Genomic DNA, 19577 nt, shown 5'->3' with positions numbered 1-19577 from the left:
GCCTGGAGAGATGCAGTGAGGTGCTGGGCTAGACACCTGGCAGAGAGAGAGAAAGAGAGAGAGAGAGAGAGGGAGACCCAGGCCCTCCCTTCCCCTCTCCATTCATTGGCCCCATTTAATCTCCAAAGCCCAGGAGGAGCTCCCTGGCAGCCCAGCTCCTGAGCCTGCTGAGTGGAAACCTTGGGGGTGGGTGGGTACGTGGGGGTTCTCGTGCAAGGCAAACATTCTGCCCTGCTGGGGGACCGCAGCCATCCCCTGGAGAAGTTTCTTAGCCTCTTCCAGCGGTCAGGCTTGGGCTAATTCCCCCCACCCCCATTTCCTATTAAATTCTTGGCGTCTGCTAGCTGGCTGGCGGCGCCTGGGGCGGCCTACCAACTTTTCCCCTGGGCGTTTTTTCACCCCCCACCCCCCAGTGCTTTCTTTTCTTCTCCCTGTGCTTTCTGAAAGGAGGCACCCAGGCCCAGAACGTGTTCTGCAGTTTAACTACTTCCAAATTCTTTGTTCAGGTCATCCCCGGACTCCATTGTCCACCATTGAGAGCTCGGAGCCGGGGGGGGTGGGGGGGTACGCCTCTGCCCGGCGGGCCTGAATCCATTAGGCCGCCACTCTGGCCCCTGCGACCCATGGGGGCGCTCGCCACACACGGCTGCCAGAGGCCCCCCCTTGTCCTCTCCTCTGCCCAGCCTTTGGATGCGCCGCGGTTATCTGGGTCTCACCGTGTCTGGAGGGACTGGGCGTGGCTGCAGGCCCAGTATGATTCTTGAGACTCTGTCCCAGTCTGCATGCTCTCACCCAGGGTCCTGCAGACACCCTGATGTTTTCCTGTGGGCTCTCGGCCTTGCTAGGCAGCTCTGGAGGAGGCGGAAGCCAGATTGCGGAATGAGATGGGGGAACAGCCACGGTCACACCTCCTCCCCCTTCTCCAGCGTCCCAGCAGCCCGAATTCCCCCTTCCTCTCTGCCCTCGGGACGCAGATCCCCAGCTTCCACTTGGCTCAAGCCTCTCCTGAGCTAAGAGCGAGAAAGGAGGCCGCCCTGTGTTCCGGGGTGGTGCACAAGGAGCTCTGTCCTGTGCGAAACGGGCCTCCAGCTGTCCTCAAAGGCTGGCCTTCCCAGCGTGGCTCACTGGGGAGAGGAAAAGAGGCGCCCTGACCCAAGACAGGACTTCCAGGTTCCTAGGGTGCCAGGGCACCCGGCGCCCCGCCGTCTCCTGCCCCAAGTCCCAAGGAGAGAGAGCGAGAGCGTGGGGCCCTCCGGGGACTCAGCTCCTCAGTGCCCGCCTGGGGACCCGCTCCAACGCTCCTGCGCCAGTGCCCTGCCTCGAGGGCCCCGGAGAGCGTCCCTCAGGATCAGTAGGGGGGCGTAAAGCTTGAACCCACGGAGGACCAGGGTGCAGACTTCGTGGAACCCACCGTGGCCGGGGTGAAGAGCGGAGGTCAGACCCTCGCTCCCTGGTGTCTCAGCTGGAGCTTATTACGCAGGGCCGCCCTGCCATCCCCCTTCCCATCGGGCTCCAGACCTGCAACTGGGGAGGCCGAAGCCCGCGCCCCGCCAAGACCTGGTCGGACTACGCCAAGGCTCTCGCAGGACACGGGAGCTCCTGAGGGTCTCCCCAGCTCCTACCCTCCCGTCTTCTTCCTTTCGTCCTACCTAGCGGACCCGGTTCCTCTCCGGGAACGTCCTGCCCTCGCCAATCTCCGGCCTCAGGGCGCGGGTCCCCGCGCTGTCCTGCAGCACCCTCTGGCGGGGATTCCCGGGAGGTGCAGGCGCACACGGCTTCGGCTGCGGCGCGCGGGGCGGGAAAGGCTCTGGACCCGCGGGGCGTCGGTCTGATTGTTTGGGCTCTGGATACAGGGGGCAGAGAGGCCCTATCCAAGCGAGAGCTGGACACCTCTTCCTCCTCCTGGCTCTTCTCTGCCTCGCAACCTGCACGCAGCGCACTGGCTCGTGTGTGAGGCCCCCCTGCGGGTCAGGAACCAGCCACGTCCAGGCCTAAATCTCACCTTGTTTTCAGAGCCTCGGCTCTCTTCGTCTCCTTCGGGAAGGTTCCATGTAGACTGAGGTGGGTGTGGCAGGCTCAGGACCTTCTTCCCCAGGGGTCTTGCAGCCAGGCAGCTGTGCCCCTTGTCCCCGTGGCGCTTTGCGTTCCCCATTTCAGCAGCTTCCCTTTCAGTTCGGGTCCCTCGCCTGCCTGTGGGACCTCCGGAAATTAAGAAGTTAATTTAATTAGGTCTGAGGATCTCTTGGGGGTCCCCTTGGTCAAGCACAAAAGAAGTCTCATGAAAAATGTTCTTAGACTCGCATGTTGCTTTCTGACAAATATTGGGGGTTGGGGGCAGGTATTAGCGCGACCTGGGATCTTCCGCCAACCACTCTGGTGCAGGCCAGCAGCAAATCAGCGGTGCGGTGGGCTTCGTCTCCGAGCATGTGCTTTTTCGCCCCTGGCGTGTTTAGTGGGCTTGCAGCCATGCCTGGTGGCTTTGGAACCATAAAGTTTTGGGGTTCTGATTCAGGCCTCGGACTGCGTGGTTTTTGAGATAAGGGAGCCCACCTTAGGCTTGTTATTGGAGCCTTTCTTTTCTCCCCTGTAAAACAGAATAAAGGTCGTACCTATGTACCCATAGTGCCAATGGGGTTATTGAGGGGACTAAATGAGGTGGTACCCTAGGGTGTTTAGCCTGCTTGTAGGGCTTTGGCAGGGTACTTCCCCTCTCTGTGCCTCGGTTTCCTCACCAGGAGAAGGGAGTAATTACAGTACCTCTCTCTTAGGGTCAATGGGAGGATTAGCACAAACCATAGCATTTAAAGTGCTGGTGGTTATTATGAAGCTGCAGCCAGGCCATGAAATGCAGCAGCCAATGAGACGCAGCGACAGTTTTCATGGAAATTTGCAGCAGTGGAAGGGAAGATTTTTTTAAAAATCAGCATTTGATACAATTGAGATGCACGCTTTGCAAGAAAGTTTCTAATGAACTTTGCCTCTTGCTACCGTGGAGCTGGGGAAAGTGTATCCTCTTTCTCAGGCATTACCAGCAGAGACAGACTTTCCTGGAAGGATTGGGGGAGCTCCCAGAAAAGGAAGGAGGGAAGGAGGGAAGGGGGAGCAGCTGGGCTCAGAATCCTGGAAACGACGTGGCTTGGCATGAAGGGCTTGTCCCCCAGTGGGAACCTGTCAACCATTTTTGTCTTCACCGAGGTTTCTAATTCCAGGGGCAGGGCACCTGCCTGGCTTGAAGTTACCTTGTGACAGGGGCACACATCTTGAAAGACATTGCCTGGCACTGGGTTGTTCTCCTGGTGGACACCAGGACGGACTATAGAGTCCCCTGGAAGTGACACTCAAACCAAGGGTTGTGAGTTTCTCTGTACTACAGACACCTTCTTAGGATGCCTTTAAATGCACAAAACACACAGGATTATGCCGGAAAGCAAAGATAATGAAATAGTAGAAAGAACAGGTGATATACTATGAATTAGTATAAGCAATGCATTCAAAAATCTGCAGCCGCTGTAATGCCTTATGAAAATATCCGTGAGTGCCATTGGGTCTTGCGGCTAATACCACTGTGGCTGGTTGCCTAACCTCATAATTGAAGGAAATGCCAAATTGCAGTAGATCAGTAATGAAAACATCTTCCTCACTCAGGGACTCCCTGATTTACACTGAATCTCTCCTCGGTACACGGCTGAGTGGTTATAAAATGGTAAATTTTCAGTTAAGTTTACCTTTCTGCCAAAAGAAAAAAATAAACAAGAAAACATTTGTGTGCATGTTAAATACGCCTAGAACAGTAGGGCTCTCTGCCTCTCCGGGCTGCACGAGGGGCGGGGCCGGGGCGCGATCAGCGCGCGGGCCGGCGGAGGGGTGTCTGTCCTTGGCTATCCCCGTAGCTACTCCTGGAAACAATACCGAAGTCAGGGTGTCAGTCAGGTCACGGAGTCCTGGCACACGCACGCGCCGGAGGATGGGGCAAAGCCTGAGTTTTGCCCCCACCCCCCCGTTCTGCGTGGTACTTCACAGTTTATCAGGGAGAGCGCAGCTGGTGAGGCACCTGGAGCGGAAGGAGGTGGATGCAGAGACCACAAAGACTGGAAAGCATCCTCTGGCTGCTCCCCGGGCCGAACAAAACGCAGCGTCTCCCCCACCCGCCTCCGAATTGCTCGGGGCTAGGACTCTCTGAAGTTGTGAACTCTTGCCATTCCGCTCTACCAATTGGGTTTAACTCGGGATTTCGGCAGGCCATGCGCTTCCTCTCCTCCACTCTCCTCCAGCCGCGCTGGGGTCCGCTGGGATAGTGCATTTCGGGGCTGTGCCCCCCACGCCGGGGCATGTAGGCGAGCAGTTTCTCAAGGACGTGCAGAGCGTGGTGTGAGAGACCGTCACTTCCGCACTTCGGGGTGTTCCCTGGCTTTAATGCGGGGTGGTGATTGGCACAAATTTTCGAGCTGGTTGGCAGAGTAAATTTATTTCTGAGGTGGAGTAAACCGAAAAAGTTTAAACCACCCCTCGCGACCGCGGCAGGACTCGAACCTGCAATCTTCTGATCCGAAGTCAGACGCCTTATCCATTAGGCCACGCGGCCACCCGGTAGTGGAAGTCTGTTTGGATAGGTTAAATAGTCTTGTTACCACCCACCGGCTTGCCTGGGACCAGTCCATCTGCTCGTTGAGCAGGGGAGATTGGACCCTAGTTCCCAGAGTCTCGTTGGGAGGACCCACCCGGAAGTCCCCTTCTTCCCCCGCGTGCGGACCGGCCCACTTGCGGCCCTCCTATTGGCCGCACGGGGAGTCTCCCCGCCTGCGTGTCGGATAAGTCGCTGGATGGAGCGCGGCGCAGACGGGAAGTTGGTGCTGCCAGCGGGGCGGACTGTTCAGGCGGAGACCGCACGCCACCCCGAGGCTGCGTAGGCCCCGCGGAGGAAGACACCGCGTCGCTGGCCTGGGGTCGGGAGCGGCAGACCCGGAGGCACTAGGCGGACTGAGGTTTCTGGCGGGTTCCGAGCCGGGGTGGCCGGGTAGTGGGTCGGGGGCGCGGCCCCTCCCTCTCCGATCTGGGAGCGGGGCCCGGAGCAGGGCGGAGGCTCGTCCCAGGGCGCATCGCGGCGCCGCCGGCGGGCCCCAGCGGGCGGCCGGGCGTGGGTGGGGGCCCCGAGGGTCGGCGGCCCGGCCGGCGGGTTCGAATCCGGTCACAGTCACCTCTTGGCGGTGGCGATCATGGCAGCCACCATTGGCCAAGGGCCGGGCCGCACGACAGTCTTCCTTGTCGCCCAAACAACAGCCTTGCATGACAGGGCGCTTCACCCCACTTTACGGAGGCCCTAAGGAGCTTGCCCAAGGTCACGCGCAGCCTTTAAGAGCTAGGACCGGGATTCAAACCCGCGTTGTCCTGCTCCAGTATCTGGGCTGTTGACCAGCACGCGTGCCTTCCCCTTCCCCAAGTTCAGTGATGACCCTACTTGGACCTCGATTTACTGAGCCGGGGTATTGATATTTCCCCAGGTTGTTTGAGGCTTACCCGAGGAAAGGTACCAGAAAGTGCCTGGCACTTTCCCTCAGACGCAATAAGTGCTCAAGGAATGATGGCTTCTAAGTAAGAGGTGATGCGGCTGTAATAACATTTTCTGTCGTCTGTCTCCTTTAGGATTGCGGGTGGAAGGCAGGCATGGTCAGGCCCATTCCACTGACAGGAAAACAGAGACCAGACGTGTCTCCCTCCACGTCTGTCAGCCAGTAAAAGCAGCCAAGCTGGAGTCCAAAGCCAGGTGCCCTGAGTCCCAGCGGGGGGCTCCCTGCACCCACCATGAGTCGCCTGCTTTGGAAGAAAGTGGCCGGCTCCACCGGCGCCGGGCCAGGGCCGGTTCCAGCTCCCAGGCGCTGGGTCTCCAGCTCCGTCTCCGTCCCCGTCTCCAGCGACGGGCAGCCCCAAGTGCCGTCCTCGGAGCGCGCGCAGCTGCGGCACAACCCATTGCACATCCAGATGCTCTCGAGAGGGCTTCACGAGCAAATCTTCGGGTTCGGCGTGGAGCTGCCCGGCGAGGCCGCGGTGCGCCGCAGCGTCGAGCACCTGCAGAAGCACGGGCTCTGGGGGCAGCCGGACGCGCCTCTGCCCGACGTGGAGCTGCGCCTGCCGCCCCTCTACGGGGGCGACCTGGACCAGCACTTCCGCCTCCTGGCCCAGAAGCAGAGCCTGCCCTACCTGGAGGCGGCCAACTCGCTGTTGCAGGCCCAGCTGCCCCCCAGGCCCCCGAGCTGGGCCTGGGCGGAGGGCTGGACCCGGTACGGCCCCGCGGGGGAGGCCGAACCCGTGGCCATCCCCGAGGAGCGGGCCCTGGTGTTCGACGTGGAGGTCTGCTTGGCAGAGGGAATGTGCCCCACGCTGGCGGTGGCCATATCCCCCTCGGCCTGGTGAGTGTGGGCTGGGGACGTGATCACGCTTGGGGGGCCCAGCTTGCTGGTTTGAGTCAGTGAAGGTCTCCTGGGCTCCCACTGCGTGCCCTGTGGGTGCTTTCCCGGTGACTGCGGGTATTCTGCGAGCTAAAATAGGCTGGACCCCAGCGGTCATGGATGCAAGATCCAGGCAGGAAACATACACCCAGGCAGATGTTGGTGGCGCTTGGGGTCAGGAGGAGAATCACAGCAGGATGTTGTGCTGGAGATTGACGGGGAGAGCTCCTTGATTGGGTGCCTTGGCCCCTCTCCGAAATAGCTTCCTGACAAGTCAGTCCAGGGCATTTGAACTGTGTTCCTGTTTGGGGTTGCTACTGGGTATTTGGGCAGGAGAAATCTCCCTTTTGGGGGGCTGTTCCTAGCTAGGCAAGATAAGACATTAGCATCCCTGCTGCTCCCTTAAATGCCAGACCAACCCCCCTAACATTCCCCTGACCACCCCCAGTTGAGAAATGCTTTCTTATCTCAGCCTCCCCAGCAGGCATTTGGGTCCCCAAAAGGTATATTCAATGTCCTTTTCTTTTTAAGTAACCTTCCAAGTGCTACCCCAGTTTCTGAAACAGTGATGGAGGTACTGTTTCTCCCCTTTTTGATTCTTCGTTCGAGGATTAAAATACTTGGACAACCTTAATGCCTTCAGGCCTGGCCAACCAAAAAGTTGGCAGTTTCTTTATTCCTCTTGGGAGCTACGTCTTTGTAAAGAAAGCTATAAAACGTTAAACGTGCAGATGAAAACGGTGCGAACAGGCTAACTCGATAAGGAGGCATTCACAGCAGGAAGGGCGAAACTAGATGACTCCTCGTTGGCTTCGTTCCGGTCACGGTGAGCAGCTCAGTGCTTCCCACACCACGCAACAGTCAGGGAGGGAAGGTGTGATGGGCTGTGTCGGCTGAAGGAAAATAGGAAACTCGGCCGGGAGGACTTGCTTTTTGACCTCTTGGTCATTTTTGGACAGTTGAGCCTAAGAGCCCTTTTCACTTCCTCCTCCTCCCTCTCGTGGCTTTTCGCCTCTCCCTCCCTCCTCGGTCCCTCCTCCTCTCACTCCGTTCCAGCCAGTGGCCCCGGGGGCGTCGCCTGCCTGCCTGGTGCAGCTGCCTGGGCTTACGTGGGTGCCTTCCTCCTGGGAGTCTGACTGTGGTGGAGGTGGGTGCGGGATGGGGCCACCGTAGCAGTCCCCCTTGAACCTGGGCACGTCCCTGTCACACGGCTGCATCCCATCCAGTACCTGCCCTCAACCCCCAGCGGGAGGGGGAAGCCTTGGGCAGCCTTCAGGGCAGGTTCCCAAAGGCCGCTGGTCAGGGCTGGGCCTGCAGACCGGAGGGACGTTCTACAGGCGGTTCCCTGGGATTCACAGGGAAAGCGCAGCATTAACACACTGGTTCCGACGCGCCTTGAGTTTACCAAAGGTGCTGTGTTTTGCCTTTCTTCTTCTTTTTTCTGTTTTTATTTTTATTTTTATCAAGAATAAAATTACACTCAGATGGCCCCACGCACAGCTGCAGACCTGGATCTTGTCACCTGTGTGACTCTTTACTGCAACCAAGGTTTCCGTCATCGGCACAGTTGCCATTCCTCAGCTTTTTCCTCCGAGTTGTTTCGCTGCTAAACAGGAAGGGGGTAGGTTTCAGCACGAGGCCCTGAGCACCTTCCCACCCTTGGCGTGCGAGCTACATTTGACTAGGTTTAAAACTAGGAACCTCTTTTTGTTACATCCCGTCCCCCCAAAAAACAACCCACAAAAAACTAGTTTATGTTTGTTGAAACTGGTGGCAGGGACTCCTTTGCAACTGTGGTGGCCGCACGTGTGGCCTCGTCATTCGCTGTGACGCTGACGGGCCTTGACCCTGTGGCACACGGTTTCCTTCAGTGGCAGCCCCCCACGCACAGTCTGGTGGGTCCTGAGCAAACTCCCGCCTTTTCTGGTCCCGGTCAGGCCTTCGGTGGGCGGCACTCGCCCCCTGTGCCTCCAGCCCCACTTGCTGCGGATTTGGGGACCTTCTGGCACCTGCCCTGGTCTCACTGAGGCACAGGCCCTCCAAGGTGTGTCACTTGCTCTTTAGCCTTTAGAATCTTTCCAGCCATCAGATGACTCCTCCCGTACGTGAGTGTAGCATGTGTCCTTTTTTGTTGTTATTATTTTGCCGTCGTCAATGAGAAAAAAACTTTCCACTTTGGATTCTAATTGCTTCTCTCATTTACAGCAGCCCCTCTATCGCGGTTCAGTTATCACGGTCTCACTGTATCGCAGGATTTTAAAAAATATATTTAATTATTTATCGTGGATTTTTCACTATATCGCGGGATATTGCGGTGATGTCTATGTATATTGTTAAAGTGACGTAGGTTTAATCGTGTAGAATATGTTTAAGAACGTAAGTAGTGTTTATAAAAGTGTGGAAAAGGTTAATAAGGGAGTGGGAAAGGTTAATAAGGGACTGGGAACAGTTTATAAGTGTGTGGGAAGGGTTTGTAAAGCCTTAAAATATATATAAATACTAAAATAAACGTAAGGTTCCTACTTCGTGGATTTTCACCTATTGCGGGGGGTCTAGAACGTAATACGTGCGATAAGTGAGGGATCGCTGTAATAGCACTTTGAGCGTAAGCTGTTTTGTGTTTATAGACATGAGGGCTGATTAATATTTATAAAGCACCTCGTGGCCAAGTGCAGAGTCAGTGAACCCCAGGATCTGAGCCAAGCTGAATGCGGGACAGCCAGGGCTGGGCCACGTCTGCCATCTTTATCTCTGGGAGTATAGATGCTTTTGGAACTCCCCCAACCTCTAGCTCTGTGACGGTTGGGAGCACCCCCGGCCTCACTGGGGTCCCCAGCCGCTAGCGTGACCTGGCACATGGTGGTGGGCGCGCGGCGGGCGTCCTGGAGCGGAAGTGTCGCGCTCCTCGGCTGACGTGCCTGTCTCGCCTCCCCCAGGTATTCCTGGTGCAGCCGGCGGCTGGTGGAAGAGCGTTACTCTTGGACCAGCCAGCTGTCGCCGGCTGATCTCATCCCCCTGGAGGTCCCTGCGGGTGCTGGCGGCCCCGCCCGGCGCGGCTGGCAGGAGCAGCTAGTGGTGGGGCACAATGTTTCCTTTGACCGGGCCCACATCCGGGAGCAGTACCTGATCCAGGTAAGGACCCTGGGCCACCTGCGGGTGCCGGTGCAGGTGGGCTGGGAGCCCTGGCCCCAGGGACTGGGGGGGCACTGCTGGCCAGCCCCGCCCTTGGCTGCTGTGCCCTGCCATTCTGTGCCCAGGACCTGCCTGTTATGGGACATACAGCCCTTCTCTCTGTGTGGCATGTTACAGCTCAGCGTGGGTCCTTGGAGGCTCTGGGCCACGCCACCTGGGCTTACGTCCTGTCCCAGTCGTAGCTGGACGCTGTGAGCTCCGCAGCAACCCTGTGCCTCAGCTTCCCTATTAGTGAAAATAGATAGCAGTGGTTCCAGGGTTGACGGCGGGTCTGACCGGTGCCCAGGTGGATGCTGGGAGCCACTCCGGCTGTGCCGCTGTGGCCGGGCTTCATGTCATGGACAGTGCGTTGCCCTGGCATCCCCCTAGTAGCCCTGGGAGGGGGGCAGCCGGGCGAGGGCTCGGAAGGCCTTGTCTGGCTCCTCTGCGCCCCTCAGAGCTGCTGCTGGATGCTGGGGAGGACTTGTGTGTTGGGATGGAACCAGGCCTGCACCGTCAAGGGTGGCAAGAAGTGGGGCGGGCAAGCGTGAGCAAGCACCGAGGTCCCCGTCCGCAGCGTGGGAGCCGTGCGGCGGGAGGGAGGCAGTGCGGAGCCCGGAGGCTGGCACCTCAGCCGCGGCCTGTCCGCAGGGCTCGCACATGCGCTTCCTGGACACCATGAGCATGCACATGGCCATCTCGGGGCTGAGCAGCTTCCAGCGCAGCCTGTGGATGGCGGCCAGGCAGGGCAGGCACAAGGCCCAGCACAAGCACAAGGCCCAGCAGGGCCAGAAGCCCCGGAGCAAAGCCAATGGCCCGGCGGTGAGTGCACTCCGTGGGGCCGGGGCACCCGGCCCAGGCAGCCGGTCCGGCCTGAGGCCGAGCTAATCTGCCGCGTCCCTCACTCTGGCCCCTCAGATCTCATCCTGGGACTGGCTGGACATCAGCAGTGTCAATAACCTAGCAGACGTGCACAGACTGTATGTGGGGGGTCCTGCCCTCGAGAAGGAGCCTCGCGAACTGTTTGTCAAGGGCAGCATGAGGGACGTCCGGGAGAACTTCCAGGTATGGGGCTGCGGCGGCTCGGGGAGGGGGGCTGCGGCGGGCCTGAGCGGGCCCCAGGGAGTGTAGCCGCCAGACCTGACCCTGAGCCCGGCGGTGGTAGTGGGATGGCTGCCCGCCCAGCGCCTGCCTGTCACCCGTGCCAGGACCTGATGCAGTACTGCGCCCAGGACGTGTGGGCCACCTACGAAGTCTTCCAGCAGCAGCTGCCACTCTTCTTGGAGAGGTGAGCGGGGCCCCTGTGGGGCCGGGGCCTTGTCATCAGGGAGGGCTGTCGCCGCGGGCTGCAGGAGTGGGGCCGTCCGGACTGGTGGTGGCGCCTGGTGCTGGGCTCTGGGGTTCTGCAGAGGTCGTGGGGGGCGGGCCGAGGGCTGAGCCGGAGCTCCCTGGGCCGGGTCCCACTTTGCTAAGCACCCACGCTGTACCCAGGTCCGGGGCTCAGGGCCTCCCTCCCATCCTGGTTGTGTTCGCCGGTGCGTCACACTTAGGTTGCGGTCAGTCATAAGCGTCCGCCAGACTTGGCTCAGATCTTGACCGTGGCCCCCAGCTCATTTGACCTCGGGCAGCTTACTTGGTTTCTCGGAGCCTGGGTGTCCTTACCTGTGAAACACCGAGGTCCGCTTGGCTCTGCTCGCTGCGAAGTTCATGTTGATCTTCCATGTGGTGGGGTGATGGGCATGGTGCCTGGCACTTAGTAATCGCTTAGCAGATGGCATCCATTTTCATTTTGTGACCTGCGATTCCCACATGACCCCTGAGGATGGGTGGATGTCGCAGGCATGTGCCGTATGGCAACAGACTGCATGTATGGAGGTGGCCCCCTGAGATTATAATGGGTTGTGAGCAAAAGGTGTGTTTGCTGGGTTGAAAGGAAAGGCTGGGCAGCCCGGTTATGATTTTGAATTTACTGCCAGCTCTGGCCTCCAGTGGTTGGTCACGGCAGCCCTTGTGTTTATCCCCCAGGTGTCCCCACCCAGTGACTCTGGCTGGCATGCTGGAGATGGGGGTCTCCTACCTGCCTGTCAACCAGAACTGGGAGCGTTACCTGGCAGAGGCACATAGCACCTACGAGGAGCTGCAGCGGGAGATGAAGAAGTCGCTGATGGACCTGGCCAACGACGCCTGCCAGCTGCTTTCCGGGGAGAGGTAGCCAGGCTGCAGGCGGGCGGCATCGGGCAGGGGAGGCCTGGCTCTTGGCTTGGCTTCAGCCCTGCCCTGGGGGACTGGCTGTGCAGGTACAAAGAAGACCCCTGGCTCTGGGACCTGGAGTGGGACCTGCAGGAGTTTAAGCAGAAGAAGAAAAAGCAGGTGAAGAGGAAGGAGCTGGATGCCGCCAGCAGTGTGCCTGCTGAGGGGGCCGAGGCGGCTGGAGATCCTGAGGATCAGGAAGGTGGGGGCCGTGGGCGGCAGGCCGGCACACCTGGGCCCTGGGAAAGGGTTGCTCCAGCCCTGGGGATCGGTGGGCTGGGCAGCCATTTCTGATGGGCCTTGTGACCCTCTGCAGACCCGGGCCCCCCCAGTGAGGAGGAGGAGTCTCAACAAGCTGTCAGAGCCCACGCCTGCTTGGAGCAGCTGAAGGGGACCACAGAACTCCTGCCCAAGCGACCCCAGCACCTTCCTGGACACCCTGGGTGAGCCCTGTCCCTGTAACATAATCAGAGTCTGTTCTCACCCCCCATCTCTGGAAACCCCTGTGCTGGGCCCCGGCCCGAGGGGTGGGGTGCTGCCCCTGACCCCTGCTCACTGGATTCATTCATTATAAGTGCACTGAGCACCTCTGTGTGCCAGCCCATGGCAGCGCCGGGGGAACGCGGGAACCCAGCTCCTTCCCAGGAGCTCCTTCACCCTAGCAGGAGCGGGCATGCAAGCCAGCCAGTGCGGCTGGGCTTCTATCCAGGGTGACATGGAAGAGGGATCAGTTTTGAGGCAGTGTCTGCTCAGGGAAATCAGGGGAGGCTTCCTTAAGGAAGTGACCCTTCACTTGAGCCTCATAATTCTGTGTTCTGGGTGCCTCGCTGGCCTCACCTGGGCATCGGCCCTGGTGGATAGCACATGACGGACGGGGCTCAGGAGGCCCTGGGTGTCACTGAGCCGTGGCGGGATGGCGTATCTGTTCGCTCCGCTGGCCAGTTACCCTGCAGCAACGGGAGCCCTGCCCTGGCTGTCCTGCGGGCTGGCTGCTGACTAGTGCAGTGGGACTTCTGATTTATTCTAGGGGACTCCATGAGGGTCCAGGCCAGATCCCAGAGGGAGAGCAGTGGCTACATGCTGAGGTCTCCAGAAGAAAGCCTCAGGGCCTTGGGAGGCGGTGGAGCATGTCCTCACTGTGACACTTTTCTCTCTGGTGGGGCACAGGTGGTACCGGAAGCTCTGTCCCCGGCTGGATGACCCTGTATGGGCTCCGGGCCCCAGCCTGCTCAGCCTGCAGATGCGGGTCACACCTAAACTCATGGCGCTGACCTGGGACGGCTTCCCTCTGCACTTCTCAGAGCGGCACGGCTGGGGATACCTGGTGCCTGGGCGGCGGGACAACCTGGCTGGGGTGCCAGCGGCCACCACCCTGGCAGCGGCTGGGGGGGCCTGCCCCTACAGGTGAGGCCCAGGCTCAGGGGAGGAAGGGCCGGGCACCTAAGGACCCCTGCTCCTTGCTAGAGACGCCGAGCCCAGCTCAGGCTGCTGGGAAGAGCTTGGGTCAGAGAGGGATGGTCTGAGAGTTGTGGGTTCCCGTCTTTTGCCGTGGGGGCTGCAGAGCTCTGCGGGGGCTGCAGGCATGGAGCTGGGAGGACTGAGGAGCCAGCCTGGGGCAGGGCTGGGGCCTGACTCCCCACCGCTCTGCTCCCAGAGCTTCTACTGGGGTGGTAGCGGCTCTGTGGCATAAATGGAGCTTAGATTTGAGTCAGACCAGCCCTCGGACCCCCAGCCTGTCACCAGGGCGCTATGTCATTTTCGATCTGTTACTCGCTGTCTGAAAACCAGGGAGCGCGCTGTCCACTCCTGCCTCAGAGCTGGTTCTGAGGACCAAACCAGGGCAAGTGTGGAAGGCCCCCAGCCAGCTGCCTGGCCCGGCGTGGGCGCGCGTAACCAGAGGCCGCTGCTGCTGTTCTCTGCCCAGAGCCATCGAGTCCCTGTACAGGAAGCACTGTCTTGAGCAGGGGAAGCAGCAGCCGGAGCCGCAGGAGGCAGGCCTGGCCGAGGACTTCCTGCTCAGCGAGAGCGGCGCCGAGTGGCAGATGGTGAGGGTGGGCGCAGCCTGAGCTCTGGGGTGGGGGGCGGGGCACAGCCTGCCCGGTTCTCACCCCAGGCCGGCCTGGGCTGTCTGCGTGTCGCAGGGAGGGGCTGGTGGATTCCGGCCGACCCAGCCTCCTGCTTCACCCCCTTGGTACCTGGGCCCATCCAGGTGGAAGAGCTGGGCTGCTTAGAGGTAGAGGCCGAGGCCAGGGTGGAGGACTTGGAGGCGGCAGTTCCAGCTCAACCCCCGGCTGCGGTGAGCGGGGTGCGGGCCCAGGTTCTCTGGGTGGGTGCTGGGTGGCCAGGCCCTCCTTAGGCCCGAGTAGCAGTTCTCCACCAGCGTTCCCGAGGGCCTGGGGGCTGGGAGACACTGTCCTGCCTTTGGTGGCCCCACACGTGCTGGAGGGCCAGGGAGGAAGCCTGAGACCCGGTGGCTGCCCTGTCATTTCCCAGCTTACCTGCCCAGCACTTCAGGCCCTCGCCCACCCCTGCCCCGTGGCCGTCGCTGACGCAGGTGCTGGACCAGGGCCTGATCTAGGTGTGTGGCCCCACAGCCTGGCGCTGCTGGCCCCAAGGGCAGCCAGCCAGCCTATCACCATGGCAACGGGCCTTACCACGACGTGGACATCCCTGGCTGCTGGTTCTTCAAGCTGCCTCACAAGGTGTGTGTCCTGGTTCACGCCCTGTCCCACAGGGTCTTCCTGGTGCTTGGGCTCCCAGCAGGCCTCCGAGGGACAGCCCTCTTTGCAGGAATGACGGTGGCAGTGGCAGGGTAGAGCGCCAGCTCAGTGCAAACGGCACCCTCCCTCTGGGCCTATGTTTTTCTTGTGGGAAGTGGGTGGGAAAGGGCACGTAGTGGAGTTAAGTGGCTGAGGGCACGTCAGGTGTCTGGCACTGCACCTGCTGCAGGACAGGCTCTGCTGACCGAGGCTGTTCCTGCGAGGGCTGCTGGGCTGCTATGTGTCTGTCCGAGGGGCTGTCGGGCGGGGTTTGCCCCAGACTGCTCCGCCTGAGGTTCTGGGCAGAGCCCAAGTGCACAGGACGTTGGCTCCCCGGCCAGGGGCCTGCCACGTGCCTGCAGCCCCGCTCCCTCTGCCCTCCCCAGGACGGCAACAGCTGCAACGTGGGCAGCCCCTTTGCCAAGGACTTCCTGCCCAAGATGGAGGATGGCACCCTGCAGGCCGGCCCGGGAGGAGCCAGTGGGCCGCGGGCCCTGGAGATCAACAAAATGATTTCCTTCTGGAGGAATGCCCACAAACGTATCAGGTGGGCCACCGTGGGGGGGCAGAGATGGCTCTCTGTGCCCCTGGCCAGGTTTCTAGAAGCAACCCTGGGACGCCCCTCCTCCCAGCCCTACGAGGACCCGTTGGTGTGACTGCTGGAGCCCTGGGAGGGGATCCTCTAGACTGGGAATGGCCGGTGGGTCAGGCAGTGGTGGCTGGCTGCTGTTGGACCCTCACGGTACTCTGGTGCCTTTGGTGGCCTGGCCAGTTCCCAGAGGCTGTGCCAGGGTGCACCCTGAGTCAGGTCAGTGGGAAGAGGATGCAGGCTGGGCAAGGAGGGGGCCCAGCAACCCCTCAAGCTGGGCAGTGAGGGCCCGGGTGGCAAGGGGTTGGTTTCTGTCCCCATGGTTGTGCCGTCTCAGCCTGTCTGTCCCCATAGCTCCCAGATGGTGGTGTGGCTGCCCAGGTCGGCTCTGCCCCGTGCTGTGACCAGGTATGCCCTGCCAGGTGGTCGTGGGGGCAGCAGTGGAGGGTCCTGGGACCAAAGCCAGTTACTGAGGCTCGTGCTCCCCCCTCCCTACAGGCACCCAGATTACGATGAGGAAGGCCGCTACGGGGCCATCCTGCCGCAGGTGGTGACCGCTGGCACCATTACCCGCCGGGCTGTGGAGCCCACATGGCTCACTGCCAGCAACGCCCGGGTGCGTGTCCTCTGCACCTCTGGTCCCTTCCCCTCCCCTCCGCTGTCTCAGACGGGCTGCAGGGGGCCGTCAGTGATCTGGGTCAGGTGGGACTTGGGTGCAGATCTAGCTTCACTCATCCCTTTTCAGCAAATGTGCTGGGCCCCTGCTGCTGGCCATGGTGCACAGCTGCCAGGCACAGAGTGCGGATTCCTCTGCCTCTCAGCGCTGTGCTGTTAGGCCGCCGTCAGGGGACTGGATTCGGGGAGGAGGCGTGCGGGCGGGCCTGACCTCACTCTTCTCTGCAGCTGGACCGAGTAGGCAGCGAGCTGAAGGCCATGGTGCAGGCCCCGCCCGGCTACGTGCTGGTGGGTGCCGATGTGGACTCGCAGGAGCTGTGGATCGCAGCGGTGCTGGGGGATGCCCACTTTGCCGGCATGCATGGTGAGCCGTGGCCGGGGCTGGCCCCTGGGACCCAGGTTGGGGGGCTGGGGGCAGAGTGTTTCTGGGCCTCCTGTCTCACTCCCTCCTGCCCCGCAGGCTGCACGGCCTTCGGGTGGATGACCCTGCAGGGCCGGAAGAGCAGGGGCACCGACCTGCACAGTAAGACAGCCGCCACCGTGGGCATCAGCCGGGAGCACGCCAAGATCTTCAACTACGGCCGCATCTACGGGGCAGGGCAGCCCTTCGCAGAGCGCCTGCTCATGCAGTTTAACCACCGGCTCACGCGCCAGGAGGCAGCCGAGAAGGCCCAGCAGATGTACGCCGTCACCAAGGGCCTGCGCAGGTGGGGTCCCTGTGCCCTCAGTACCCCCAGCCCCGGGCCCGCTTTACTACCCTTTACAGCCTGCGTTTTCTACCTCCCGTTACCCGCACCCTCACCTGGCCCCTCTCCTCGGACCTGTGTACGAGCCCCAGGCTGGTTTGTCCTTGGGTGGTGACATTGCTTAGTAGTCGGCCTTCAGCAGGGCCCCTTGTGGGGCTAAGTCTGTTGGTCATTTGGCAGCTCAGTGCCTGGGACACAGGGTAACAACAGGGACAGCTTCTGGGTTGGAGCCTCTGTCCTCTGCTTGCTGCCTGTCTGGGCCCTGCCTCTGCGTGGCTGCGAGACCCTAGCAAGCCGGCCCTGCTTTCCCTTCGAGGGAGCCTGTGGGAGTGGAGGAAAGCGGCGGCTGACCTACCCCCCCCCCGCCCCCCCAGGTACCGGCTGTCGGAGGAGGGCGAGTGGCTGGTGAGGCAGCTGCACATCCCCGTGGAGAGGACCGAGGATGGCTGCGTCTCCCTGCAGGATCTGCGCAGGATCCAGAGAGAAGCTTCAAGGAAGTGAGCCCCCTGCGTGTGTCTGGGATGGAGGGAGGGCCCGGGCTGGCCCCAGGAGAGCGGGGATGCTCGTTTCTGGCTGCGATACTGAAAGACGAAGCTCGCCCTACCTGTTTCCGGGCCCCCAGGTCCCGCAGGAGGAATTGGAAGGTGGTTGCAGAACGTGCGTGGACGGGCGGCACAGAGTCGGAAATGTTCAACAAGCTGGAGGGCATCGCCACGTCAGACGAGCCCCGGACCCCCGTGCTGGGCTGCCGCATCAGCCGGGCCCTGGAGCCCGCGGTGGCCCAGGGGGAGGTATTGTGTGCACCCCTGGCGCACGGGGGTGGGGGGGTCGCAGGGAGGGCGGGCGGGCTGCTCCCGAGGAACTCATGAGTGGCAGCATCCTGCTCACGCCCCTCCCCCCTGCAGTTTATGACCAGCCGCGTGAACTGGGTGGTGCAGAGCTCCGCCGTGGACTACCTGCACCTCCTGCTCGTGGCCATGAAGTGGCTGTTTGAGGAGTTTGCCATCGATGGGCGCTTCTGCATCAGCATCCATGACGAGGTCCGCTACCTGGTGCGGGAGGAGGACCGCCACCGCGCCGCCCTGGCCCTGCAGATCGCCAACCTGCTGACCAGGTGGGCGGCCCGCGGCCTCTGGCCTGGCCACGTGCTCATTTCCATGCAGGGCTCGGGGCCAGGCTGAGTGGGACTGAGTGATCATCTCCCCAGATGTGAATGTTTGAGCTTTTACCTCCAGTTTAAAAAACAGTAGAAGTCTTAGACTGGCCTTCAACTTTGGAGAAGGATTTCTTGGTTTGAAAGTGTCACAAAGACTAGGTCACTGGTGGGGAGGAGGTAGGAAGTCCTGGAAATATACCTTTCTGTTTGCCAGGAGGCTTTTCTCAATTTGTAGAAAATTGAGATTTTTAAATCTTAAAATGTTTTCTTAAGTGCTAAAAGTTTGTTATTGTGACTAACACTACATTGTTGAGGAAATTAAAATGTGGTTTTAAAATAATTTGTATATTTTATATATTGGCTTGTATTCTCCCTAGTAAAATTTATATGGTTGAACTAAATGGTAGTGCAGTTCCATGTGGGTCTGCCACTCAGAACCAGTGTGGGGATCTCTTGGGGGCTACACCTAACAAGCCAACAGGAAGTCCTGGTACATTCGAGTCACCAGGAAAGTTTCCATCAGTGTGCGTGCCCAGGTAGGAGGGTGTGGTCTGAGGCCATACCTGCCCTGCAGGGCTGGCCCCTGGCGTTCTGATTAAGCACCCCACTCTCAGGGGCACGGGGGCTTTACCCGTGGCAGGGGCGTGGCTAAGAGGAGTTGGGTCTCTTTCAGGTGCATGTTCGCCTACAAGCTGGGCCTGAACGACCTGCCCCAGTCGGTTGCCTTTTTTAGCGCAGTCGACATTGACCGCTGCCTCAGGAAAGAAGTGACCATGGATTGTAAAACCCCTTCCAACCCCACCGGGATGGAAAGGAGATACGGGATTCCCCAGGGTGAGCACGACAGGTCCGTGGTCCCGTGACGGGTGGGGCAGAAGGTGGACCAGACGGGGATCTGCACAGCAGGAAGCTCAGGCCCCAGAGGGTATGAAATCCACTCTTAATAGCAGGCTCTTCGTGGACGTGCCCTGGGTCCAAAGTGAATGGGATGTTCAAAGCACAAAGGGATGTGTTTCTAGAGCAGGATTGTAGGAAATGAAAGGAATTTTTGAAGCTCTGGTTTAAAGATTTATAGTGTAAAAATCAAAGTGCATTCTTAGGTGAAAACAAACAAACTGTGCTTCGGAATGCGAAACGGTATGAAACCTTGGTTTCTATATAAAGTTCCTAAGGCAAACATTTTATGCAGAAAGAACAGGGACCCTCCCAGTGAAACATGGCAGTTACTCTGGCGCTTCCTCCTCCTCTCTGACCTCAGTGTCAGGCAGCTCTGGAGAAGGCGGCGTGACCAGCCTGCGCTCTCTTTCAGGTGAAGCGCTGGACATTTACCAGATCATCGAACTCACCAGAGGCTCCCTGGACAAACGAAGCCAGCCCGGGCCGTAGCCCGGTCTGGGGCGCTGCGCCGGCTCCCGTGGAGCTCCTCCGGGTGCCGCGGGCGCCCACACTCAGGCCCGTGCCCCGCTCAGCAGCAGGACCTGCCGAGAAGGGCCGCCTGCGGGGCCCGCGGGTGTCGGTGGGTGCAGACCCAGAGGCCACCGCGGCGCAGGCTGGAGGACAGGGCGGCGGTGCTCCTTGGGCGAAGGAAAGCAGAAGCCCCAAAGCTCACATTAACTCAGGCATTTCATTTCTCTCTTCTTTTCTTGTTGGCCGGCTCTTCGCTCTGTCGCCCGCGCTCTGACACAGTGTCCTAGGAGGGGAGGGGAGGGGCCGCGCTTCAGTGTGACAGGCCTGCCCAGAGGCCCTGGAAATAAAAGTCCTTTATCTTCTCACAGAAGCCTGTGTGCT

General features: G+C 60.4%; 2 protein-coding genes and 1 non-coding gene across 3 annotated transcripts in view; 1 reads left to right on the top strand and 2 right to left on the bottom strand.

Annotated features, from left to right (window-relative positions):
- Positions 1-4509: 4509 nt before the first annotated feature.
- Positions 4510-4582, bottom strand: TRNAR-UCG (transfer RNA arginine (anticodon UCG)). The gene has a single exon. It is a non-coding gene; the product is annotated as a tRNA-Arg (tRNA).
- A 1150-nt stretch (positions 4583-5732) lies between these two features.
- POLG (DNA polymerase gamma, catalytic subunit) lies at positions 5733-19566 on the top strand. The gene is made up of 21 exons (XM_090263757.1): positions 5733-6404; positions 9380-9575; positions 10266-10436; positions 10533-10679; positions 10823-10902; positions 11640-11822; positions 11912-12066; positions 12181-12307; positions 13032-13268; positions 13789-13909; positions 14074-14160; positions 14459-14566; positions 15010-15170; positions 15567-15620; positions 15711-15828; positions 16116-16594; positions 17008-17130; positions 17256-17424; positions 17539-17747; positions 18463-18623; positions 19099-19566. The coding sequence occupies exons 1-21, from the start codon at positions 5800-5802 to the stop codon at positions 19173-19175; spliced, it is 3768 nt and encodes a 1255-aa protein (XP_090119883.1). The 5' UTR covers positions 5733-5799; the 3' UTR covers positions 19176-19566.
- FANCI (FA complementation group I) overlaps positions 18849-19577 on the bottom strand; it is a 33306-nt gene continuing 32577 nt past the window's right edge. Inside the window, exon 38 of the mRNA XM_090263756.1 lies at positions 18849-19479. Coding sequence (XP_090119882.1) covers positions 19414-19479 — 66 coding nt within the window. The 3' untranslated portion in view covers positions 18849-19413. The remainder of the gene's footprint in view (positions 19480-19577) is intronic.

The sequence above is a fragment of the Furipterus horrens genome, unplaced genomic scaffold (assembly GCF_987537825.1).
Source record: "Furipterus horrens unplaced genomic scaffold, mFurHor1.1.pri manual_scaffold_16, whole genome shotgun sequence".
Taxonomy (NCBI): domain Eukaryota; kingdom Metazoa; phylum Chordata; class Mammalia; order Chiroptera; family Furipteridae; genus Furipterus; species Furipterus horrens.
The sequence above is the reverse complement of the archived record's forward strand: the minus strand, read 5'-3'. Positions and strand labels throughout refer to the sequence as shown.